We start from the raw sequence: 23412 nt of genomic DNA on the forward strand, positions 1-23412 counted from the left end.
CCACTCACACGTTAGCATCGGGCGTACGCGCGTCCATGTGCGCATGTGTTGAGCTATTAATTGGATTAAGGGGAGGACACGTACGTTAGTCGTGTTTTGTTTTGCTGTTGACTGCCCTGTGGCAGCACTAAATTCCCCGTGGTGGTTTACATATTATCGATGTAGGGGGGAACCTTTGAAAACAATTTCAACTTATATCATGATCCTATTCATTGTGGACGCATGGGATCGGTCGGCACTTGTGTCAAAGTATTTCTCTTAATTGATTTTTCCGCGATACCTGATTATGTCAATACCGGCGGGAATTGATTCATTTAGGAAAAAAAGAATACAGTTGTACTTGTTCTTCCCAACCAGAAACATGTTAGAGCTAGAACACAAGATCAATTAATTGATTTATTTAGTTAAACACAATTCCTGTGACTGATATTATATACACACCCCTGTAGGACTGACTATTCAAGTATTTGGTATCAATAAGTAAGCCAGAAATGGCAGGCATGACCTTCAAAGATCTTTAAGCCAAAAAGAAGAAGGAAAATTTCTCTAGACTGTTTTTTGGAAGAATTGTCACTTGTAGTCAGTATGCAAAGGAAAACGTATGGAAAACGCAACTTTAGTATGCAAAGTTATTTCTCTACAATTGGCGAGAACAGTTGTATAGGGTATATTTTGAATCAATGAGGATTATTAAATGCTACTAAATAAATTGTTCAAGCTAAAAAACCTAAACGAAATTGTAAAATAGTCCAGAGTTTGTAATTTCCTCGCTCCAGATCAAAGCATAAAGATACCTAATGTAACCTATGTAGCAAAATTGTAAAGGACATGTGTATTTCGATTTACCAGACGTGGATTCACGTGCGCACATTGAACCATCACTCTTCTACTTCCACACAGCACGTGCACTTTCATCCCTATCGACTGCTGCTGTTAGGAATGTTTTAAACCCTCAAACATACTCTGGTATGGCTGAGTGAGTCTGTATGTAGAATTAAGTAAGCAAATACTTTACTCTGTAATGGGGTCTGTTAGCAGACAAACAAGATAATTCCATAGGTAACTGTTCCAGATAGATAAAAAAGTAAGACACACAACTCAGAAAACATTCCTTCAGTTGGTAAGGCTTTTTTTTGGTCTGTCCAGCGCCAGTAACAATATCGACCTTAAGGCAGGCTATACCCAACTAAAACCGGATCATATCTGTGGCTGGAATTTTCCGTACCGGAAGTGTCGTTTGTTCCGTTGCCGGTGCATTTACGGGACACACAGTGCACTGCGAGGGACAAATGGAATCGAGAAGCTGGAAACAAGATATGCATTTGCACCTGATGATGATGATGGAAAGTTGGCACTACACTGTTTGTGTGCTGATGAAAGAGATACGGCAAAGGATATCCGTTCGGTTCGGGGAGGCAATTGAGTCTTCCGTTACCAGCACGAGGGAAGCAAACAGCCCATGTTCCGATACATTACGCGTTTGTCCCATTGCGCTGCAAAACGTCGTAAGCAAGAAAGATGGGAGCAGCAGGTACGCAAAGTAAAAAAAGTCAACTATTGCACCCCAGATACCGTTGTTGCTACAGTTTCCGGTGCGTTCTTGCAAGCTAAGCACCTTTGCTGCTCCGTAACTCGGCTCGATGCGCACGTGGATGTGCAATGTCATGCGATAATGCGTGAACTGGTTAGCCCTCTACGGAAAATGTTTAAAACACTCACAAACACACACTCACGAGCATAGCCCAGCTGCGTAGAGATGTTGCTATCTCTTACAAATGCATCACCTTTTAAAAAATGTACCGGTGCGTGACCAAAAAATGCAGCATCAAACATGATTAAATGTAAAATATCAAGCAAAAAATGGGGGCAACTTGGTGCGCTTGGACACCTCTTGAAAGATTGGTATATATTTGGAATGGAAAATAATTCTTTTATTTGTATAAACATTTAAATTGTATAGCGAACCTGCTGTGAGTTAAACTGTTCGAAAATTGTGGAAATAGCATTTCATCGATAGGAAGAACTTTTTCCATACTTTTGAACGAAACAACTTGGCATGAGAGAGTGGCTTGCAAAATGGTGAACCACACTGTATTTGGCAACCTTCGCATGGTGTGGCATCAAATTATCATAACAGATGTCTGTATGGGTGTGTGTGTTTCTACTGACCTCAGAGGCGACCTGATGCTCGACTTGGGGCCAAGAAATTATGCAACGGACACGAATAGCGATCGCTTTCATTTTATGTACACACAACAACGTGGTCCCCTCCCAATGCTGGTGAAAGATGATCGCGTGAGAAAAATGATGAAGAAACACATCACCGATTGGGAGATGTGTGGAGGTAAAGTGCACTGCGGCAGAGAGAGTGAGCCCACATGCATACGCCGCACCAGCATTACTACCCTTGACGTGAGGTATCCCAACATAAGCTCCGCAACGGTTGCATACGCACACCAATATTCGGTGAATGATAAACGGGCCATTAATTTGATGAGGTAATTATAATATTACCGATCGCGAAACGATACTGCGTCATTGACGATAATGAGCGGCCATAGAACGGTGCCGCACGACGATGTGACGAGTGAGCAGTTCAGTTACAAGATGCTTGTACGCGGTAGCCTGTACAACTGGTGGAATTTGTACAGCAGCTGTCGATCATGTTACTGCGCTCTTGCTCATGGCAAGGTCAGGTGCTGTGCCTGGGACGCTGCTGTGTGTCTATTCCGAACGGGTTGGAATGAATGACAGTGACGGAAGTGAAAGTTTTTTCAAGCCGTTAACTGGAGAGCTGCAATGTTTTAGGTTGGTTGACGGATGGCTTTTAAATGCATTTTATATTAAATATTTGTATGTCTTGTTTAAGCTTCCGTTTTGTACCAAAAAAAACGTCGCTGTTATTATATGATCATCTTGAAGTATAAATACTAACAAATGTTTACAAACTATTCCAAAATTTAGAAGTTGTTGCAGGGAAATTCCAATGCCTTCAAAAGTTCAGCAGGCTATCTACATCTATTTGGTGTGTATGATGATTACATGGAGTATACGCTAAAAGTAATAAAAAGTAAACATTTACACATTTAAGCGATACATGTTTAATCAACACCAAATGCCAGACAAGGGTGTTACATTTTTTATAGGATTATCGCCTTTATTTACTCTCGGGTATGTGCTTTCGGTAACAGTGTTTCTGATAATGCAATATGACCTTTTCCTAAAGCCTCGTCACAACTTTGCAATATATTGCATTACCTTACTCTGCTTATCACTCTATATGTTTGTCTTATGCTGCTTATCGCTTGGTATATTTGTGTGCAAATTACAGTGCAAATTTTGTCTGGCACTGACGTTTCATTTCAGTTTAAATGAAACCGAAGAGCATTGCTAGAAATGAAACGTGTATAATACTTCGTTTACGAGCGTATCTTACGAGTTACGTAAAGATATTTTTATGGATTGGTTGTTGGGGTTTTTTTCGAAATGCATCCTAAATTAGACACCCTTCAAATTGTCAGGTATTTGCTGGGGTAGTGTTATGGAGTTCAAGGCAAAGTGAGTTAGGTTTTTTTTTTCCTAAAAATGGATTAAGTTATGCTTTGAAAAATTATTGATGAACATAATCTTAGAAGCTATAGAAAAATAAAATTAAAAATGTGGTTCAGAGTGGCACGAAAAACCATCTGTAATTTCGAAGATTTCACCAATTAGGTCATGTAATGCTCTACGGCCACGAGTTCGGGACTAAGCTGCCGGTGTACTTTAGATATCCTATTGAGCCAAACCAGATTGTTATGAATTGTTCGATTTTTAACTCCAGGGTTATCCGCACACCCCGAGCACGTTGACGGGATCAAGTTGAGTCGAGGCCTTTTCGTTTGTTGAAGGTTTTATTAATTGAATTTGTTGATTTTTATTTAAAAATTCAATCGAACACATGGCACATCTTGACATTAAAATATAAAAAGCTGGTCAAGACTAGAACATTAACGAGAACAAGCACTCACGAGAATCTATAAGCTACGCTATAAAAGATCTTAGCATGTTAGAGGCACGCTTGCCGCAGCGTCTACGGAATCTACGGAAGCCTTCTAGAAATGTAAAGCAAGCCTCATGAATTTACGTCGTACGTACTTCATGATGTAGGCCACCAATTCGCACTTTAGCAGACTAAGGTGCTGGTTGCTCTTATTCCTTGGTGACGGATGCCACCGCGGGTGGAGCATTGAAGCCCTGTTCCAAGGTTTTTGGATATGGATTTTACATCTGCCCATGTTTTAAGCACATGTTCCGTAGAAGAAGAAGAGATATCTTCGAGAAACAAAATGGATGTTAAGGCATTTTTTGCAAGTGTCGTAATCAAAATTGTGGCTCTGTAGGAGTCTTATTTGGTTCAGGTGATCTTGATCTACCAATGTTGGCATCCTAGATAGCCTTGCCTACCAGGGTACCGTCAGAATGGTTACCATTATGCCACCCATACGTTCGAGTATATTCGAACCATCTTCTCTTTGTTGAAATTGTGGGGAATACTTGCTCTTATTAATAACAAGCATATAATATTTTTATTTCACATCGGCCAGAGGTTTATGAATATTTTGTTCCCTTGAGCGAATTTCAATTTTCATTATAAAAAAAGAACCGGTACCGCTGCGCTAGTCCTTAGGAGATTGTTGCGCCCAGCAGCCCTATACGCATATGCATTTTCGAAAATAAATTAACCTGTTCCTCGGAATTGGGTAAGCGGGGGGTGCCTCAGGGTCAACCAAGATGAGACAACGAAAAGAGCGATTTTGTTGTTATTTGATATTGATGTAGCGTTCGCTCGAGTCATGCCCAGGCTCGGGATTTCCGTGCGTCGCCCGAGGAACATTGATATTATTTAAGGATCGAGAATAACCAGATACGAAGAAATGGCCATATTCAATTTGTTTGCAATGAAATTGATTTCCGTCTTTTTTTGCGCTAAAAAAGGTCAATTCTCAAAATCAAAATGATTGATTTTCATGTCAGCTACATTGGGGTATCATCGGGACAGAGTGTCGTGTCCATCGACATTTTGTCGCATCATATTCCGCTATGGCTGGCTTCCGTTACCACCCCAGAGGAGAGGGTGCTGGTGGTGCTGGAGTCGGTGTCAGTGGTCATTCGAAAGCGAAGAAAGCGAACTCGGATTCGGGTGTCGTAATATTCACCTTTTGGGTTTACTTTCCCTTTTGCTGAACACGCACCGCACGTCGTTCCCCGTGTTACCATGCAAGAAGCTTTAAAGTGAACACTCTCCGTAACTCCGACTATTGCCAAACCGTGTGTTGATCTAAGCTTGTACCTATTTTCTTCCGTTTGAAGCGCTTGCAGACAAGTGAATGTGTATTCGGTGGATTTTTTGGTAGAAATTCGTTACTTTTGGGAGGAAGGATGTCACTGTCGTCGAAAAAGCACAATCATAAAGCTGCCCGCTATCAAATTGCCTGGAGGGATTAGTGAAGATGCCGGTGATAATCGAAGAAAAGACTTTCTCGACGATTTCATGGGACGCTTCCGACACATAGAAGAGTGTAGAAATGATATTTTCATGAAGAAAATCGATTTAAGTAGCATGTAAAGGATTCTGCATATTATTTTATAGGATGATATTTTTCCTCTAGAGTTATATTTTCAAAGCAAAATACGCACCTTTAGTATCTAGGATACGTGCCAAATCAAGCAAATTCATTCCGCCATGTTACTTTACTGTGGGTTAAAGAAGAAACTGTGAACATTTCCTGTGCTGAGTGAATCAAATTCCTGGTTGGCGTTATTTTTTTCCCGTAAGCTGTTTTTGCCTTTCCTTTATCTTTTCAACAATCTACCCACTATAACTTTCCTCGTTAGAAGAGCATTTGTTATGATAAAATTCCAGCATCCATTAAAAAAGAACAGCGAAAGAATGCAGACGATATCCGTTTCTTCTTTTTTTTTTGTAAAGACACTATTTACAAACAATCAGGCCTTGAGTTTATCGGGATTCGTCAGCAAATAATATGCCATGAACGGAATACGAGTGCATCAATCATCCCATACGCTTGTGTGCGGTGCATCATGTGACGGATGTGTGAATCACTTTATTTTTCCTATCAAAAGACTCTTTGCACGGTCTGCGAAAGCTTCCATTAACGCAGTATTTCTATCAGCCAGGAAAGTGCGAAACTTTTATGGCGTATTGTTTTTGCTATCTTTCGTTACGACCTATCGCGAAGAGGTTTTCCAATTGCGTTTGTTTTTTGTGTTCTGTAACACTTATTTCTCTAACTGTGCGAGCACGGTAAAGTCGTTGTTATTCATGTCACGAGTAGTTTTGAGAGGGTTTCACTCTGCATGTAGCTGTCGTTCTGACGATATCAGTTCTTTGTCTGTTTTTAAAACGTTTTTTTTCCAACTTCCGCCAGTGTTACTTATCGAAAATTGTAAAAATTTTATTTGTTGTTTTATTGAAAACCAAAATTTTGTTGTATTTCATTTTTGTCAACTCTTATTGCGCCTTTCCGATGGAGTAACGAAGCCCTCTAAACTTAAAAATAATTGCTCAACATATGTTGTTGATCGCAAAAATGATTAGAGGTGTGATGAGAGTTCAGTCGGCTATCTCAGCGATAGACAACACATATACTATCTCCGCCAGCCGCTCATTCTGAATGATTGTCCCATTTCAGAATTGTCTCTTTTCTGAATGGCAAGGTTTGAAAAACAATCTACATCTTATCCAGACTGCATTTTAACAGCCTTAAACACAGTGAGATGGCCGAAATCTGCTCTTTATCTATTATGCTTATGTTTTTTTCAGAATTGAGGAACAGCTGGTCGACAGAATGCAAATATATATACCTCAATATGTTTTATCTTCTTCGCTCTCCCTCATGGATACAACTCATTGTACGAAGTAATCTTCAACTACAGTTCTGCATGCCGTTTTAATAAACCTTTAATAAATTGTCTGTACATTAAGCACATGATACAACAACAGTTGAGTAGATCACTATGACACAGCATCTTCGAATGAAAAATGGTAATAATCAGTCTTATTAAATGCATAAGTTATGCTATTTTTGTTCCTCAACAGCTACGTTGGTTTTATAATGCAATCACATTGAAGATTGCGTTTTCAGTTGATATCATAATTGCAACGTTATATTATGATATCATATGACACGTTTACGTTTATGACACGTTGGTAGAAAACCAGTTAGAATAATTTATGTTAAACAGCGACATCAATTCTTTACACTAAATAGATGTTCAATCAATTAGAGTAAATTAAAAGTGGTTTTATGGAAAACTTTCCTATCAATTTATTGATAACAGTATGTTTTCATCCAAAGATCAGATAAATAATTTATATTATATTTCGAGAGCAATTGTGTTTCGCAAGTGACATGCGGGAATTGATTTCTCATAAATAACCACGGCACTCACTCACTCCTAGCTTTCATCAATATTCAGAATCGGGCCTTACACGATGGTGGAATGTCTCAACAAAGCATGAAGCAGCCGTGAATGAATCCGGTTATTTTATTTCTCACTTTTAGCCGTTTTTTCGCTTGTTCGCTTCTGCATGTTTTTTTTTTTCTGCTTGCACCGCTATTTGATGTGATGTCAGATGCTTATAGAAGTGGTGTTCTTATTTTGCATAGGGAATGCATTCCATGACATTGAGCGAAAAACGACAAGGGATTGCATATGCACATGTCATGTTCGCCACTTCGTGTGGCTGAAGTTCGTCCGCTGGTAATTGTGTATCGTGAATGACGACATGATTTTGGCAGAGTTTTTCAAGCACCCTGGAATATCTGGTGAAACACACCACCAGAGACGAGAGCCCATGGTATGTTATGATGTTGATAAAACCAACCCTCTGGAAAACACACATGAATCCGATAAAATGACCCCTTCATGACGTGAAATGCTCTGACAAACGGATTTACCGCGTGTTGGTGCGGAAGTAATGCGCCTGTTTTTCTTTTGATTCTTTCTCGGCATCTTCCGCACCTAGTTGGACGCGCCGCATCACTAGCGCGGCCGCCGCCGCCCTTCCTTTGTTTACCTCAACTACGTCGTCCAAATTTCTCACGTTTCCGTGGTTTCGCGTTCAGAGTATAGTGCGCATCTGGGAAGAGCCGGGGAAATAGTTGACTTAGAAAAAACAAACCCAACCCAGTCAAAGCCCGTGATCTCTGGTCCGAGAGCTGCCTAGAGAAACTAGTGACGGAAATACGGTACGAGGGCCAAGCCCAGCATTTAAACAGGGGCACTAAATAAGCTAGAAAGGGGTGCAATATCGTTCCAAAGGATTTGGGTGGTGATGCTGCTGTGGGAAGCGGTGGGAAGTGTGTGTGTGGTGAAGTTTACAAACAATTCTTAAACGGTCGGCTTTTTTCCGAGTGAACTGACGTTACAACGCTCTGTCTCTGTCTGGGAGTTGAATCACGGACCTCGCGGCGCATCCCAAAAAATGCATTCGGACTTGTGAATGTGTGAGCGCGCTCGAATGCGTACTGTAATGGTTGCGTGATTTATGCGCTATGGTGTATCTCTGTAACTGTGGTGCTGGGTAGTGCGCCCATCTCGACACAAAAACTAGCCTTGCCGCCGTCCGAGTCGCGCCCAGACGGTGTTGTTGGAATAATCGCGATGAATCGAAAGGAAATAGAGCGATGCACACAACAGTAAGGTTCGGGGCCGGGTGCAGCAGCCCTGTTTGAGTGTAGTTAGGGTCAAAAAGGTACGGCAATCGGACAAATGGGTTTGCGAATGGTTGATGGGTTTCTTCACTCACAAAAGACAATTCTTCAGATTGCTAAGCTTTTGCATCTGACTTACGATTGCTCCGACTTTTTTTTCCTTGCATCTCCCTGAGCAGCACCGGAATGATTTCCATTGAACAATATTGTTACCCATCTCTGGGGCTGGTTTATTTCGAAGTGCATCCAAGCGTGTACTCAGATCTTTGTTTACTTACCTTCGTAAAGGTAGATTTTAGTTAACGGAAAGCATAAAGTTCGTGGATGCGCGTGGGTTTTCGATTCAATTTAGTGCAACTTTGAGTGCTGGATTAAATACGTTGACGTTTGTGCGAACGTGCTGCTCTGCATTAGCTTCAATGGTCCTCAAATTCGGACTCTCAAATACATTTTCGTGTCCATTTAAAATGTATTTCGTATTGGTAAAGGTAGTACCTTTTTTTGAGAACTCTCTTCACGTCATTCCTCAGCTACGCTTATCCAGACGAAATTAGCTTTTTAACTTCAGGGTTTTTTTTCGCATCTTCTACAATCAGAAAGAAAACTTTGCCTTCTTGGTCACGGTTCATGGACCATCCATCGTCCGCCGTGAATTCAGTGAACCGATAAGCAGGAAATGACCCGTTGTTATAAAACAAGACGACGCCATAAAAAAACAGAGGATGAATAGGTTTTACACGAGCAAAGATCTCTAATGTTAGGTTAATAAAAGTTGTGTTAAATTGACAGCTTGGTGCACGATATCTTTAGGTTTCATTTAGCAGGAAATATTTATATCTCATCGTTCAACGTACAGAGGTGTATTCTCTGTACCGCATAGGCTTTCGTGATACGGCACCCCGGCCCAGTTGGTCTAGACAGTGTCGAAGAAGATGGTTCGGGTCGGTTCGGTTCGGGCTTGTGTTACGTGGTGTGGTACCTGTAAGACAGGCAAACTTAAATTGGCACCAGCCGGATCAGTGTTCAGTCTGAAAGGGTATCTTTGGCAACGAATCAAATGACTAGGTAGCATCTAATGAGATGTCTCATCATCAGTGACCGAATCCATCAGACGAGCGACGAGGTTTTGGGAAGAAATAGAGGGAGGGAGAAAAAGAAAAACGAAATATGTCTACGTAAACGTTAGCAAAGAAGGCAGTGTAGCATCGATTTGCTCATTCAAGAATGTCGCTCGTTCGGCGACACTGGATAGGGGGCTAATTACGACCAGGTTTCAATATCACATCTCACGAAGCGTAGGTGGGAATGGAGAATTTCTCGTATAGGCACATGCAGGAGAGCATCGGGGAAGTACCATTCATGGCGACAAATAGCCGGCAGCAAATTCTATTGAAACGCAAACAAGTGTCTCGTCAACAAAGTTTCGTCGAGGCTTTGCGATGTATCGTCTTTAATATGCTCAGCGTATGCAGGCCCTGATTGAGTCCTTCGTGTTAGAATCGGGAAAAAGGCTCTATGGCGACCGACATCAGCATTATTGTGATGATAGATATATCTCCAAAAAATGTAATATTATTACCAACAATTGCAACCAGCGACAGACTCTACCTATGTTCCATGGTCCAAACATAAAACGAAGGAATTTTTTATTTAGTTGGCTATTTAGTTGTGTAGTCACGCTAGTTAGCAGAATGCAAATTCAATTGATGCACACTGTGAATGATCATGTGCTAGACGTGTTTGGTGTGACGCGGACTTAAAACCAACGCTATTTACAGCGTGATACAACAAGTTAATTAGCATATTACCACCGCAGCTGGTGGGAAACACATAACACCACAAGAGAGCCCAAGTGCGAATCGCAATCATCAATTTGATCTTTTGCCTTGACAAATCATTCTATAGCAGCGCAGCGAATGAATCATTCGGTATAATAAATTTTGCTATCAATCTGCTGCCTCTGTCGGGTGCTGCTGGTGACCATGGCAATCATGGATCTGACCTGACCGACAACCTGGCCCTGTACCATTGTAGCGATGCTTTGTACCGAGAGTGGATTAAGTGTTCCTGGCAGCCGGGCTCAAACAAGCTCACACACACACACAGAGCAGTTGCCGAGGTCAATTAAATTCTTCACCCAACTAAGCCCTGATTGCAATGATTGCATTTGAGTGGACACAACCAAGCGGAAGGAGTCAATCTCCTTAAGCGAAGAGTGTGTAGTGTCTGTACTCTATTATGTGTCCTGAGGGCTATGTCTAGATTTCCTTTTTCCGCAGAACAAACGATAATGAACCTTTCTCGTCGTGGCAAGGAGAGAGTTGAGAATAGCGCACTACAAATCGGTCTGTTGAACCTCGTTGTGTTTTATGAAAAGTTGATTTTTTTCCCACGCAGAAAGAGAAGGTAGAACGAATGGGCAAGTATGTAAAACAACTCGAAATGATGTCTAATTAATTGTTGCTCTTCCGATAGTTTCCGCATGCTACATTCTGTATTGGAATGCCACCTACACTAGTTGGTGGCGCTGCTGCTGATGATTTTCATCACATTACCTTGCTTTCATGTGTGCATGTATGAACTTTATTATCGAACACGCGTTGGTTCCGCTGATCCGTTCCTATTTTACCAAAGTTGGTGCATACCAAATTCCGGTATAATGTGCAGCGAGTGGATGTTGAATGGCAAAGTGCATGCTGCGGTCCCGTCATCATACAACCTTGTATTTGTGTGTGGGTATCACCGAAGTATCCCGGGAATATTCCAGGATGCACAGTAATTTGCAGTGGGAAGTTTAATCACTCAACAATCAAATTCATAACTCTACAACATTGCGTTTTTAGTACCATGGGGTTGCTTGAAGAGTTGGAGAGATGTAGAGTCATAATTGGATAAAAATCCCCTTTTTTGCGTAAACCATCTTCTTCTTTTTTCCGTTCCGTCGAAGCCTCGTCCCGAAAGTAACAATCAGCCTACAGTGTTTACAATAAAAAGCCTTCTGATGGGAGAGAGAGAGCATGGCTATATAGCTAGTGGAAAAAGCCGCCTATAAACAACTCTGGGAAATCGCACGGCTGAATGACCACGAGTGCGCTAGCGTTGTCTCTGTACCCCATGCACGCCTTCCGAAGGGTTCTTCAAATGTTTGCAACCCTCGTCACCAACGACCCATTGCCCCACGGTATGTCCACCGTCGCTCTATCATTAAATATGGTCTGTGTTAGCGGAAATGTGGGATGGATAACAGAGGGCCACGGCAATAGATGTCGGAAGTGGGACCATTTTTGGGACCACCTTCTTTCCTCATACCGCATAATCGTGTCCCTCCTCGAAGGTGTTTTTGTTCCGGGTGCAGTGAAGCTTAAAGTTCCCACACTTACAGCTGGTCCGCCTCATTCTGGTTTACTGTGAGCCTCGTTTTTGTTGTTGTTGTTGAAAAGCATAAGCATATGCACTCGAACCGCAGGATAAGAGGATGTTGCTATTTTGCTGTGTGTTAATGTTTTTTGATATGGATGTTTTGAGCATAAAAAGAGCGTATATTTTTAGACTCGTGATCTCTGTTTGCAATTGGGGTAAATCACACGACGGGCATCTAAAGCTACGGGTAAAATGAGGATCTTAAGGATCTAGAGTACTATCGGTTTAAAGAAATTTGTTAAGTCGTGCTTTCGCTTAAAGTTTTCCCTTATATTTCATGGGCAGTGTGTAAAAGAAAATATTACACGACCCAACTGCTCCGTTCGTCGATATTTTGTGTCATCGGTCTGGCTGTAGGTTCTTTCCACAGAGAGTACGTGCAACTATGTGACGTTGGGTGGTGTCTCTGGTGGTAGCCGTTATCGATCAAATTCTTTGTTCCGCGGGTGTCATCTGCTATACACGGCTGTCTGCACGCCCCTCCAGAGTGGTTGGAATGTGGTGGTTATGCTATACTACACGGATGGTATTTAGAAGCGGGTGTCGCAGGATTTACTGTAGGGCGAGTGGTAGTTGTCAGCTATTTTGCTGGAGAATAGATAATAAATTATCGGTGTGGTACATGTTTATTTTGGACAAACCAAGGAAACAAACAAACGATGCTAGAACGTACAATGAATATCGATTTAATAAACTAAATCACTGCCTATCCGGTGGAACGATTATACGATGACTATGGATAAGGGGGCATGTATGAATGATACCATGATAATTCGTTACACGCAACTATGCAATTGAATATTTTATACGATGTCCCAAAAAACGAAGAACAATACCTTATAAATTCTGTCTATTCTTTATAATGGCTATGAGGCAATAAAAATGTAACAGTTGAAATTGTATTCATGAGTTCATCATGGTTGCCACTGTCGACGGCATTGTGCCGAGGTGTCGTAAGCGAAGTTGTTTACGATGTAAGTCGTTAATTGGATTAATTAGGTAATGGAATTCGATCAAAGTTCTTCATTTTTTTTTTTACTGTCTATGTTTTATTCGCTAAGTTACCTCCACATCTAACATGCCTACTCGCCACGTGTCACACTCCTGCTTCTCCCTCTTGCCCCATGTTGTTTGGCTCATTGGCGTATCCAGACCGGGGGATATTCCTGCATATGGGCGTTAATCTCAAAAAATCGTTTTTCTGTGGAACATTTTGATCGAAGAAAATCGTCGTCGTGCACAGGCGGCTCAATAAGAGGTAGAGAAAAGGAAGATCACGATAATTGGATTCTACATTCCACTATGAATCATTTAAATTCAGCGAACGCGGGCCTACCTACATATATATGGGGGGAGATGATTAGGGAGGGGGTGCTGCTGCTGGAGCCCCGAAGCAGTATTGACTATTAGCAAAAGGCGTCTCCGCAGCTACGCCGGGCATTTTTCCACGTTAAGCCACGCGCTGTCTTTACTCCTGTGTGTGTCCTCCTTTTCTACTTATGCTCGTCAATTGTTGTCAGGTCCAGGGCACGGCTAAAGACGACGCACCTTTCTTGCACGCGCGCACACAACCACACACACCACCTGCTCCCAGGTGATGCGCGTCTGAAGATTGTCATTGTTGCGAGCATAAACTATGCTTAGAATCATTAAGCATTCTGTGACAGCGAACAACCATTGTCTTTTCGGGCCCTTTACTTGTTGGGGATGTAGCGCCCGTGTGTGGCAAATGTGAATTAACGATCCTTCGAAACATTTCTCCAGAGTTGTCTACCGGCTGAGGTAAGAGTTATTGAAGAAGGTACGAGTAGTATGTAGGTTACAGCGTGTCCGCATTGCTACCGCTGCCTTGGTACGTTGAAAACTGGTCCGCACGGCTCAGGGTTCGGTGCAAGTAATGATGCGTACAGTTGTGTTGTTAATGTGACGTACTCGGCCTCATGAACACTGAGTTGGAAAGATGCGCTTTAGTTAAATGGTACAGATGAAGGTAATTCATCGTGACTGCTCTTTCAACTGTGTTTCTTATATTGGACAGTAAAGGTGCAAATGTATTATCTTTAGTGAACTCGAATATCGTGGGGTGAATTGCGGATTGTGATCATACGGCGTGTGCATGAAATGACGAGTGCGCCATAAACATCAAGTTGTTTGCGTCGTAAGGCACACCTAAAAAGACAATCGTGACAAGCTGGGGAGTTATTTAGCTATAAAATTTGCGTTCAAATCGCCAGTTATTTAAATGAGCATTAACTTGAGGATCACTCGGTGGAATGCGTCATTCATGATTCGTTGCAAGATGCAAGCAGGCAACGGGCTGCAATAATGCAGTGTTAATAAATTTTTGTGAGCAGATTGTCGAAATTAAATGTTTGCATATCATTTCACAAGTTGTGGAAGGTGAAAGGGTATGTTGACGGTTTTGAAGTTTCTCTGCCTACAGTTGACATACATTTTGAGAGGGTTTCTTGATTCAAGGGTTTTGTGAATTACACGCGTAATGTATTCATTATACAAACAAACTTATTCCCCAGGTTTTTTTTTCTCTTTCCTGGAAGTAAATATAAGGAGTAAGGGAAACGCAAAAAAAATGTCTCTGCTTTTCTTAGAAATTTTCATTTCATCGTTCCGGGACGACAACTAAGTCAATCAGCAGCAGCAGCGGTAATGTTTTTTCTCCCTCATTTTAATGTTTCATACATACATCTCCACCGAAAAATCACTGTCAGATTGCAATGGAAATGCGTACGACGTATCACCACCGCTGCCGAAAGTTTGAGTTTTCAATTGGCTCAACCGCGAAAACGTCTCGATTTGTTTTTCTCCTCGTTCACTACACCAGCCCCGGTTGTGCAAACTTTGTTCCCTCGACCCGGGAACATGGTAAAGTCCTGTGTGAGAATGGGAGTAATGTTCTCAGGACAGCAAAAGCATAACCACGAGGGCAGCAGAAAATAAATGAAAATCCCGCATAAAAAAAGGAAAATTATTACATCATGTTTATGTTCTTTTTTGCAATTACACCGTTTTACTTGTGGGGCAGTATGGTAAACGCCAAAGAAGCGTAAACATTCATCTTCGTATCCTGACGATTACGGTTGTTTCGGTGGAGGGGAGTTTTCGTATTGGTCATATCGGTAGTAATTGTATCGAATATAAACGCTACAATTTAATTTTGTATGTTGACTAAAAATTTTGATTCTAATTAGACAACAGAGTATAAGTATTATCAAATTCTTGTTAAACTACAAAAGTATAATTAAGTATAACTATAATAACTGACGTACATTAAAGATTACAAGGAATCGTTAAGGAGTCGGGGCCAAGACTTGGATATCGAATGTATAAATTTAAGGAGGGTGTTCAGGTCGATACATCGAACTTGTTACACATAATTGTTGCACTGAAATAGCGCATTTCATAAGCCTAATTCTTAAACTACATTAGTCGATTTAGTTTACAAATTGGAATTCCTGGAGGTCTTTATCAGACATAATATATTATGAAGATTTGATCAGAATAGGTAAACAAATACATTTCTTCTTCTTCAACCTCGAGAGGCCTGCCATTTCTGGCTTTCTGTGACATACATTTACCTACACAGTAATATCCATTAGACAAATAGCAAGGGATCCAACTTAGCAGCGAACCTTCAAGACCAAGTTGGCTAAGCTTTGCAATTGTTGAACAACCTGTCTACCAGCATCAAGTGTTGAAAAGAGAAAAGATTCATCGATTTATGATAAAATATGCTTTCAAGAAGCGGTAATTTTCCACCTCAACTGGTCGTAAGGCTGATGCTTGTGAGAATTGGTCCTGAGCATATTTACTTCCTCCCTTCAATTCTAAATGTTCGTAATGAAGGCAATTAACTGCGGTTTGATGTTCATAACCTTCTGTTTATTAGTGTGCGTCGTTAGGTCTGGTATTTGCTCCATTTTAACGCTTTACTTTCTGCATTTGTTTCTTTCCAGGCACTTCCCGCTTTGCTGCTCACCTGCCACCCGTCATCACGTCGCTAGTAGGCGTAAGCCAACAAGAGGAGCAACGTGCCGTGGGTGCATCACTAGAACAAACTTTCTGTAGCCGCCCTCGTGGAGGAAAGGTTCAATTATCTGATCTTCTTGAACTATTCCTTCGACGGGGCTCGGTTGCCTGCGAACCAGAGCAAGCTAAGCAGACTAGTGCATTACCTTGGTTAAAGTTACCGCTAACACGAACTGGCAACTGACACAACCATAAGGCGCATCCATCGCGTGCGCCTAACGTACTCTCGTCAGCGAACGACATCTTGCTACACTCCGCTGCCGGCCACCTTCGTTCGATGAAAATGTCGCTCAATGAGAAACGGATGTTTGATCGTGAAACACTCCGATCCGTCATCCAGCAATGGAACACGGTTCGGTTGGACATTTTCGCGCTGTCGGAGCCGAATGAGGTATGTTTGCTTAACGGTGTAACACGGTACACCGGTACACGGGATAGATCAACACATTCGCTGTTAGCAGTACAGCGTACAGCAGTTAAAGATGTATCTCAATATTCAGAAATTGTTGTGGTTTACGATAACTTCAGGCAGTACCTATTAACACATGAATGATTTTTTGAATGTTTGACAGAACATTCAGACAAAAAATTTAAGTTTTGTTGTTGTAATCAGCGTAGACGTTCCATAAAAGATTTTTACCTTGAATATCCGAGTACCTACGCGAATGAATACGTCTTCAATGATTTGATGTCGAATGTCGTCTACCTCGTATTGCAATAGGGACAATTGTATCCATTAAGTTAAATTGATCATGGAATTGTTCGCAACAACCACGAGAGATGGTATGGTGATGATGTGTTGTAGCCAACAGACAGCGCGAAGACGACAATGTCTTGAAGAATTAGTCATACCTTATAGCCGTTGATATGTTGCGCATGAGTGACACAACATGTTGGTGAAGTGTTCGTATGTTCGTACATTGCCCAGAAAGATGAAGCTGTTTCTAGGAAACGGCATTCATTTTCGTCTACCTAGCGAGCCTTTCAAAACGATAACATACAAAAACCCACCGGAACTTCATTTCGTACGTTGCTCCGCTTCCCGCCTTGCTCACTACTCTTGCCTACTCCACAGAACCTGGAATTCCACGGTGTGATGCGATTTTACTTCCAAGACGAGGGCCAAAAGGTAGCAACCAAATGTATCCGTGTCGCATCCGACGCCACCGTTTCCGACGTTATCGGTAAGTTTTGCATTAATAGGTTGCTCGTCATGGGGCGGCTTCCGCAGCGTGGGAAACCCTAGGAGAGCGAATGGCATGCCCAAGCAATACGAAAATAATTTGTCAATATTTTGTGCCGTGTCTGTTTTCTGCGTGCTTCGTTTTGTTGTATAGAAACGCTGATAGAGAAGTTCCGTCCCGATATGCGGATGCTGTCCCTGCCAAACTACGCGCTGTATGTGGTCCACGCGAACGGCGAAGAGCGAAAGCTGAACCCGGACGAAAAACCGTTGCTCGTTCAGCTCAATTGGCATAACGATGATCGTGAGGGACGATTTCTGTTGAAAAATTGCGCCCAAAAGACAAATGTAAGTAGGTGGACGATAATAATGCCGGGTTTAGATGTCGATATTGACCTTTTTGTGCACATCTACGAGCACCTCCTGACAGTGAGCATCAAGCGACCGCTGTTGGTGTTGCTGTTCGTAGCTTCTCCAGAGGACAATACGATGGGATGAGTGGCCTGTACAGAGTGTCTTTTATTAACTGGGTACTAATTTTGTACACTACTTGACAGACCCTGGACAGCATCACCGATCAGCCGAGCTTCAAACGCAAGCTGTCGAAAAGGGAAAAGAAGGAGCAAAAGAAGAAAGAAAAGTTGAACAAACTGCAATCGAGCGGTGGTGCTGGTGGACCGGATTCGGAGAATCATGTTGCGGAGAAACTGTACACCGAGCTGCCGGAAACATCGTTTACACGATCCATCTCCAACCCGGAAGCGGTAATGCGGCGTCGCCGGCAGCAGAAGCTGGAAAAGAAATTGCAACAGTTCCGGTCGAGGGACGGCGGCCCGGACACTGGCGGGACGCTCAAGATCTATGGCGAGAGCCTTTGCCGGGACGTGCCGTACAAAACGCTACTGCTGTCGATTCGGGACTGTGCCCAGGCCGTAGTCCGGGAGATGCTGGCCAAATATGGCATGGATAAAGTGGATCCGCTCCACTACTGTCTCGTGCAGGTAATGTTCGATGGAGAGATTGCAACAACAAAAAATACCGTGTCGAAGGATTGTCCGAATTATGATGGTCCGGTTGTATCGGTACCGCTTTTGAATCCTGTTTGAAGTGGGGGTTAATTTAATCATATTTCCTGTGTCCGTAGGTCAACAGCGACGGGTCCGAATATATCCTCGACGATGACGAATGTCCTCTCTCAATTCTAATGAATCATCCTACATCTCGAGGTAAGTGGACTGGGCTCTGTAATTTTATATTGTGCAAGCTATGATTTTTATTTGCTGAGAAAGTCTAGCGGCTCGTAGAGTATAGTTAGTTGAAAAAGCTATTAATCTTAAATAATAACTTACATGATAATACTTCCCACGACTAGTGCAGCTTTGATTTTTTACCTATCAATTGTAATTCTTTACACTGTTTGTGCAATGGAATGGTTGGGCCTGTACGTATAATTGAAAGCGAAACTCAATCCACATTGAATTCCATGTCGATACCTTAAAATGGCTTTGCAGGCATTTGACATTGACCCACATACAGTATTTCATTGCCCCGTATTACACAATTGAAATTTGTACGATTTGTTCGCCTGGTGTTCCCAACATACAAAGACGCATTACAATTTGTTCAATGATGTGTAAACTTTTAGTATATCATTCATGTTGAACAATAATGGGTTCGATTTGATGAATTCTATTGGTAAATTTATTAAGTGTGCTACTATAAGAATTTGAATGATTATGCTATGGTGATCATTTCAGTTATATGGTTACCTTAAGAGCCAGGCATCTGTGCTAAATAATAACAAAAAGCTTTTAGAAGTGTAAACAGCGCCACCTGTCGGACGATAGCTGAATACTCGAGACTGGGAATCAACTGTGGTAATATTAAAATTGATGGGTTCTCTGTTTTTTATTGGATGTACTAAACCGGGTTTTCCTGAGCATATTGTTAATTTAAATTACTGCATAATCATGTGCTATTGACTCTCAAAACAGATATAAAAAAGTGACGGATTGGTCGGCAAAATTTTCCCCAACCAAATAACGACCCTATTAAAAGCATGCACATGATAAAGATAAGTTTCAATACCGGATTTTCTTATCTTTTGTAACTGACTTCATTTGTTGTCTGCAAGCAGTGCTCATTGTGCAGATAATAAACATTAACTGTCACATATTTCGACGCACGTGAACAATTTGCTTCCTAGTGTATTGATTAGACTTCTTTATTATGTTTATCTTTCGTCCGTTATCGGTAGAGTGCATTCCATGATCCAGACAGGACCGGCTGGACTAGATAAGGTCATTCTTTGAAGTTTTACTGTACACCACGTTGCGTGATACAACTAAATGAAAATAGATCATGCCCGTTATGAGCTGTTCGTCGTTCATTTTGATTAACCAACAATCGTAAAAATGGACGCTAGTCATGTCTTAATTTTATCGTTTTTTGTTTTTTGGTTAGGTCAGGTCGAAGAAGCACATTATAAATCAATATTATAAGGTAGAGGACAATAACGAGATCGTTTCTACGCGAAGTGATGCAAAGGTGGTAGGGGTCAAGTAATTTTCTCTGCATATCGCATTACTGCGGTTCGGCGGTAAATACGACGCAGAGATGTTGATGCCGCGGAGTTTAAGTTGTTGGCGCTTATCTTACCGCATTTTGAAAGCCTTTCTTATGATTGTGCTGATTTATGGTGTAATTTACCATCGTCCCGTTTTGTTGTGTGTTGTTGCTAACCGCTGGGTAAATGGAAAATGGTGTTCGCTTTGTTTGTCCGAAACCGTACCAAATTTCGATGATTGATGCGAAACAACTTGACACGTGAAATGTTTATCAACTGAGCAGCGTCTTTTTGACGTACTGGTGTGAGAAGAGACCGAACGGAACGAGAGAGCTTTTTTAATGCAACGCTGCTTAGTATCCTTATCATCGGTACAATCATTTCCAACCACTACTCTTACTATAAACGGTTCTACTACTACAATTTCTACCACAACTACTACTATAAACGCTTCAACATCATCTCATCGGTTGGGTTTGCTTCTCGCCGACTACGTCAATCTCTCTTTACTTTCTAGCTCCGCCAGTTCACACGTAGGGCCAATTTCCTTCGCTTTAAGAAGCTTGCAGAGACCCACACACCAGGAGGGTATGGTAGGACGCGAACCGAAAGCGTATAGTAGCAATACCGTAAAGCATAAAAATGAGCATGGCCGGCCTTACTCCTCCGGCATCTGTCATAATCCTACGGGAAATCGAGAGCTAGCTCTTTCTTTACCGAGAGAAGAGTACGATTTGGAGCTGCTGTTGTTGCGCTCTCGTTCCGTAATGTGTGTGTGTGTGTTTGTGTGCGTGGCTGTAAATCGCCGCTCCGGGAGCGTTTCGATACGGCACAATGTGATACCGCGATATGCAACATGCCTGTAGTGTATCCCACAAATGCCGTTGTCGCCGTGCGGGAGCAAAAGAGTGTCGTGACGGCCAAATTCACGAAGCACAGTTTTCGTTGGTGTCGCGTTCGTCAGTCACCAACATGCTCTCACGTTGTGCAGACCAATAGGTTTCGGACGGGTAGGGCATTACTTACAAAGCGGCATCGGCGACCACCACCGGAATTGCATTCGTGTAGTTTACGAGAGAGAATTCACAGGGAAAAGAAAATAAGGAAACATTGATCGAAGAACCGTGTCTGACTAATATCTTCCCAAAGAACGTAAAACAACGCTGTGTATGTGCTTGCTAAGCGTTAAAATGCTATAGCAGACGCAGCAGTGCCGCTGGCTGGTTATAGACGTCGTAGGAACAACACCAAAAAGGCGGAAGTGAAAAGGCAAAACAAACAGTGTTGGTTCCTCAACTTTGTGTCCCAATTAGTTGGCCATCGTTTGTTGTGTTTGTGTTTGTGATTATCGTAAAGGAAGGAATGTCCGCTTGATGGTCGTTTCGTACCAATCTTCTCACCGCTTTTCTGTGCATGTGGAAACAAGTTTGAAATGAATATCGGAAAATCGCGGAAAAGCATCGTACGCGGTGGTGCGCGGAACGGTGCATTGTGAAGGGAAAAGGCAATTAAAATGGTTTATTAGATCGAATAATGTGAGGTTCATAGAATCAATCAGTTCTATTTCGGAAAAAAAGGAAAAGATGATGATGCACTGCAGCAGGGCATGACGGCCGTGCTCTACACTATTCTCGAGTGGTTTTCCAATCGTGTGCATCTACAGATGCACGGGACTTCAAGTTTTCCCAGCAATTTGTTCACTTCCCACGAATGTTTCTTCTCCACGCTTCAACAAGTGTACGTGTGTTAGTAACAGTAGCGCGGCTGGTTAGTTCTGTTGTGGATTGTTACAAATGCATTCTCGAGTGTGCCCCCGTATATGCTCTGTGGAGGATGCATTTTTAGCTCACCCTTTGGGCAATACTGTTTCCTTCCCAACGAAAACTCTGGACGATCGTACTACGGTCTCTCGGATGGGACAATCGATACAGCGGCACCGAACGTTTGGGAAAATAGCGAAATGAACGGCCCTTACGCACGTTTTGTTGGGATGCAAATTTGTATATTCCTAAACATTTATGCAAACTCCAGCCTCGATTTCCGTTACTCTTACTACTACTGTCTTTACACTTTCCTCCTAGGCTCCGCGATGTCGTCGGCACATCGTCGTTCTGCAGTGCAAAGTGTTTGTTTTATTTCAGTTCCTTACGTTTGAATTGCCAAGAGTGTGAATGCTTGTGTGTGAGTGTGTTTGTGTGCCGTTGAGTTACTTATCCTGTGCGTAATTGTCACACCATCAACGGTTCTGATAACGCGCACTCTTTCTCTCTCGCTCTCATTTGAAATACAAATCGGCAATTAAATATTAACACGTGAATGAAAATAATGAACCAACCGAAAGCTTTAGTAGTGAGCAGCATTACGCAGGGATAGGGAATCCTGCTGTTGTTGCTGCTAGGTGGCTGAGAATTGAATATTTAGCAGCCAGTAGTAAAGTAAGCGGTGAAGTTGTGAGTTGGCTCTATAGCTCGGACAGCCTGCTCGGGAATCCTGCATGGTGGAGTACCATACATTCGGCAAAGGATAGTTAGTACAATAACAAGGCTTTAAACAACAAAAAGTAGTAGCAAATATATTGGATTGAATTGAAAGCATCGGCTAAACGTTCATATCCATGCTCTGGTATTTGGTCGCTGGTAACCAAACTGGACTAAAAGCGGTGGCACCATGATGGACTGGGGCATTCGACGTAAGTGTTATGCTAGATCTATAAATTTATTTTAAGACGTCATTACAATCACATCGCTGTCATTATATTCGAGTCTGTTAACATGTCTTTAAATCTCATCGAAAAGTCTCAGGGAACTCAGAAGTATGAGACGCACGGTTATGAACATTACCAGTTATTACCTTTGCTGCTCGGAATCCTTGAATGTTGGACATCCACACCTGCCAGAAAGAAAGTCTGCTTCGTACGTGATGTAATAATGAAACATAGCCTGGGCATTTTTCTCGACGCCCAACAATATCCCGAGATGTGTAACACCTCACTCTATTGTCTGTACTATTGTATTTTGCAAAGGCATATACCAACAATCGGAGAAGACAATGTTACTAATGAAAAAAGATACCTCGCCAAACACCGAATGGGCGAAAGGAAGAGCCTCCAAACAAAACTCCAAATACGCTATGCTAACGGATTCTCTGCAGAACATTTCGACCTGGTGGTGCTGCCTCTCCTGCCATCCTTTATAATGTGTTTTCTTGTACACACTTCCATTAGTGAGAGCTTTGCACTTTGTACACACTACATACGAAAGGGCACGACGATGTCGGGATCGGTCTGACAAGGGCAAGATGTTGCTGAAAGTGAAAGCCGGACTGGGTCGTAACGGGATCTCCTTTTCACGTTTTTGTATGACAAAAAGAAGAAATTCCATTTGTGCTCTTGAGACGCTGTGTGTGTGTGTTTTTTTCCCTGGTAGCATTAAGCGTGTATGTTGACATTTCTCATTTCGTGCTGTCTGTGATTTTGG

General features: G+C 42.1%; 1 protein-coding gene across 11 annotated transcripts in view; it reads left to right on the plus strand.

Moving 5' to 3' along the window:
• Positions 1-23412, plus strand: part of LOC118505300 (afadin) — a 59076-nt gene that overhangs the window by 5289 nt on the left and 30375 nt on the right. For 10 of the 11 annotated variants that reach the window (XM_036040914.1, XM_036040915.1, XM_036040916.1 and 7 more), the window contains 5 exons: positions 16115-16578; positions 17263-17371; positions 17525-17718; positions 17928-18371; positions 18515-18596. In XM_036040914.1, coding sequence (XP_035896807.1) covers positions 16465-16578; positions 17263-17371; positions 17525-17718; positions 17928-18371; positions 18515-18596 — 943 coding nt within the window. In that variant the 5' untranslated portion in view covers positions 16115-16464. Of the gene's footprint in view, positions 1-16114; positions 16579-17262; positions 17372-17524; positions 17719-17927; positions 18372-18514; positions 18597-20848; positions 20947-22017; positions 22626-23412 lie in introns of those variants that run through there. The other variant, XM_036040919.1, reaches the window with a different exon arrangement.

Source organism: Anopheles stephensi, chromosome 2, assembly GCF_013141755.1.
Source record: "Anopheles stephensi strain Indian chromosome 2, UCI_ANSTEP_V1.0, whole genome shotgun sequence".
In the NCBI taxonomy this organism is placed as follows: domain Eukaryota; kingdom Metazoa; phylum Arthropoda; class Insecta; order Diptera; family Culicidae; genus Anopheles; species Anopheles stephensi.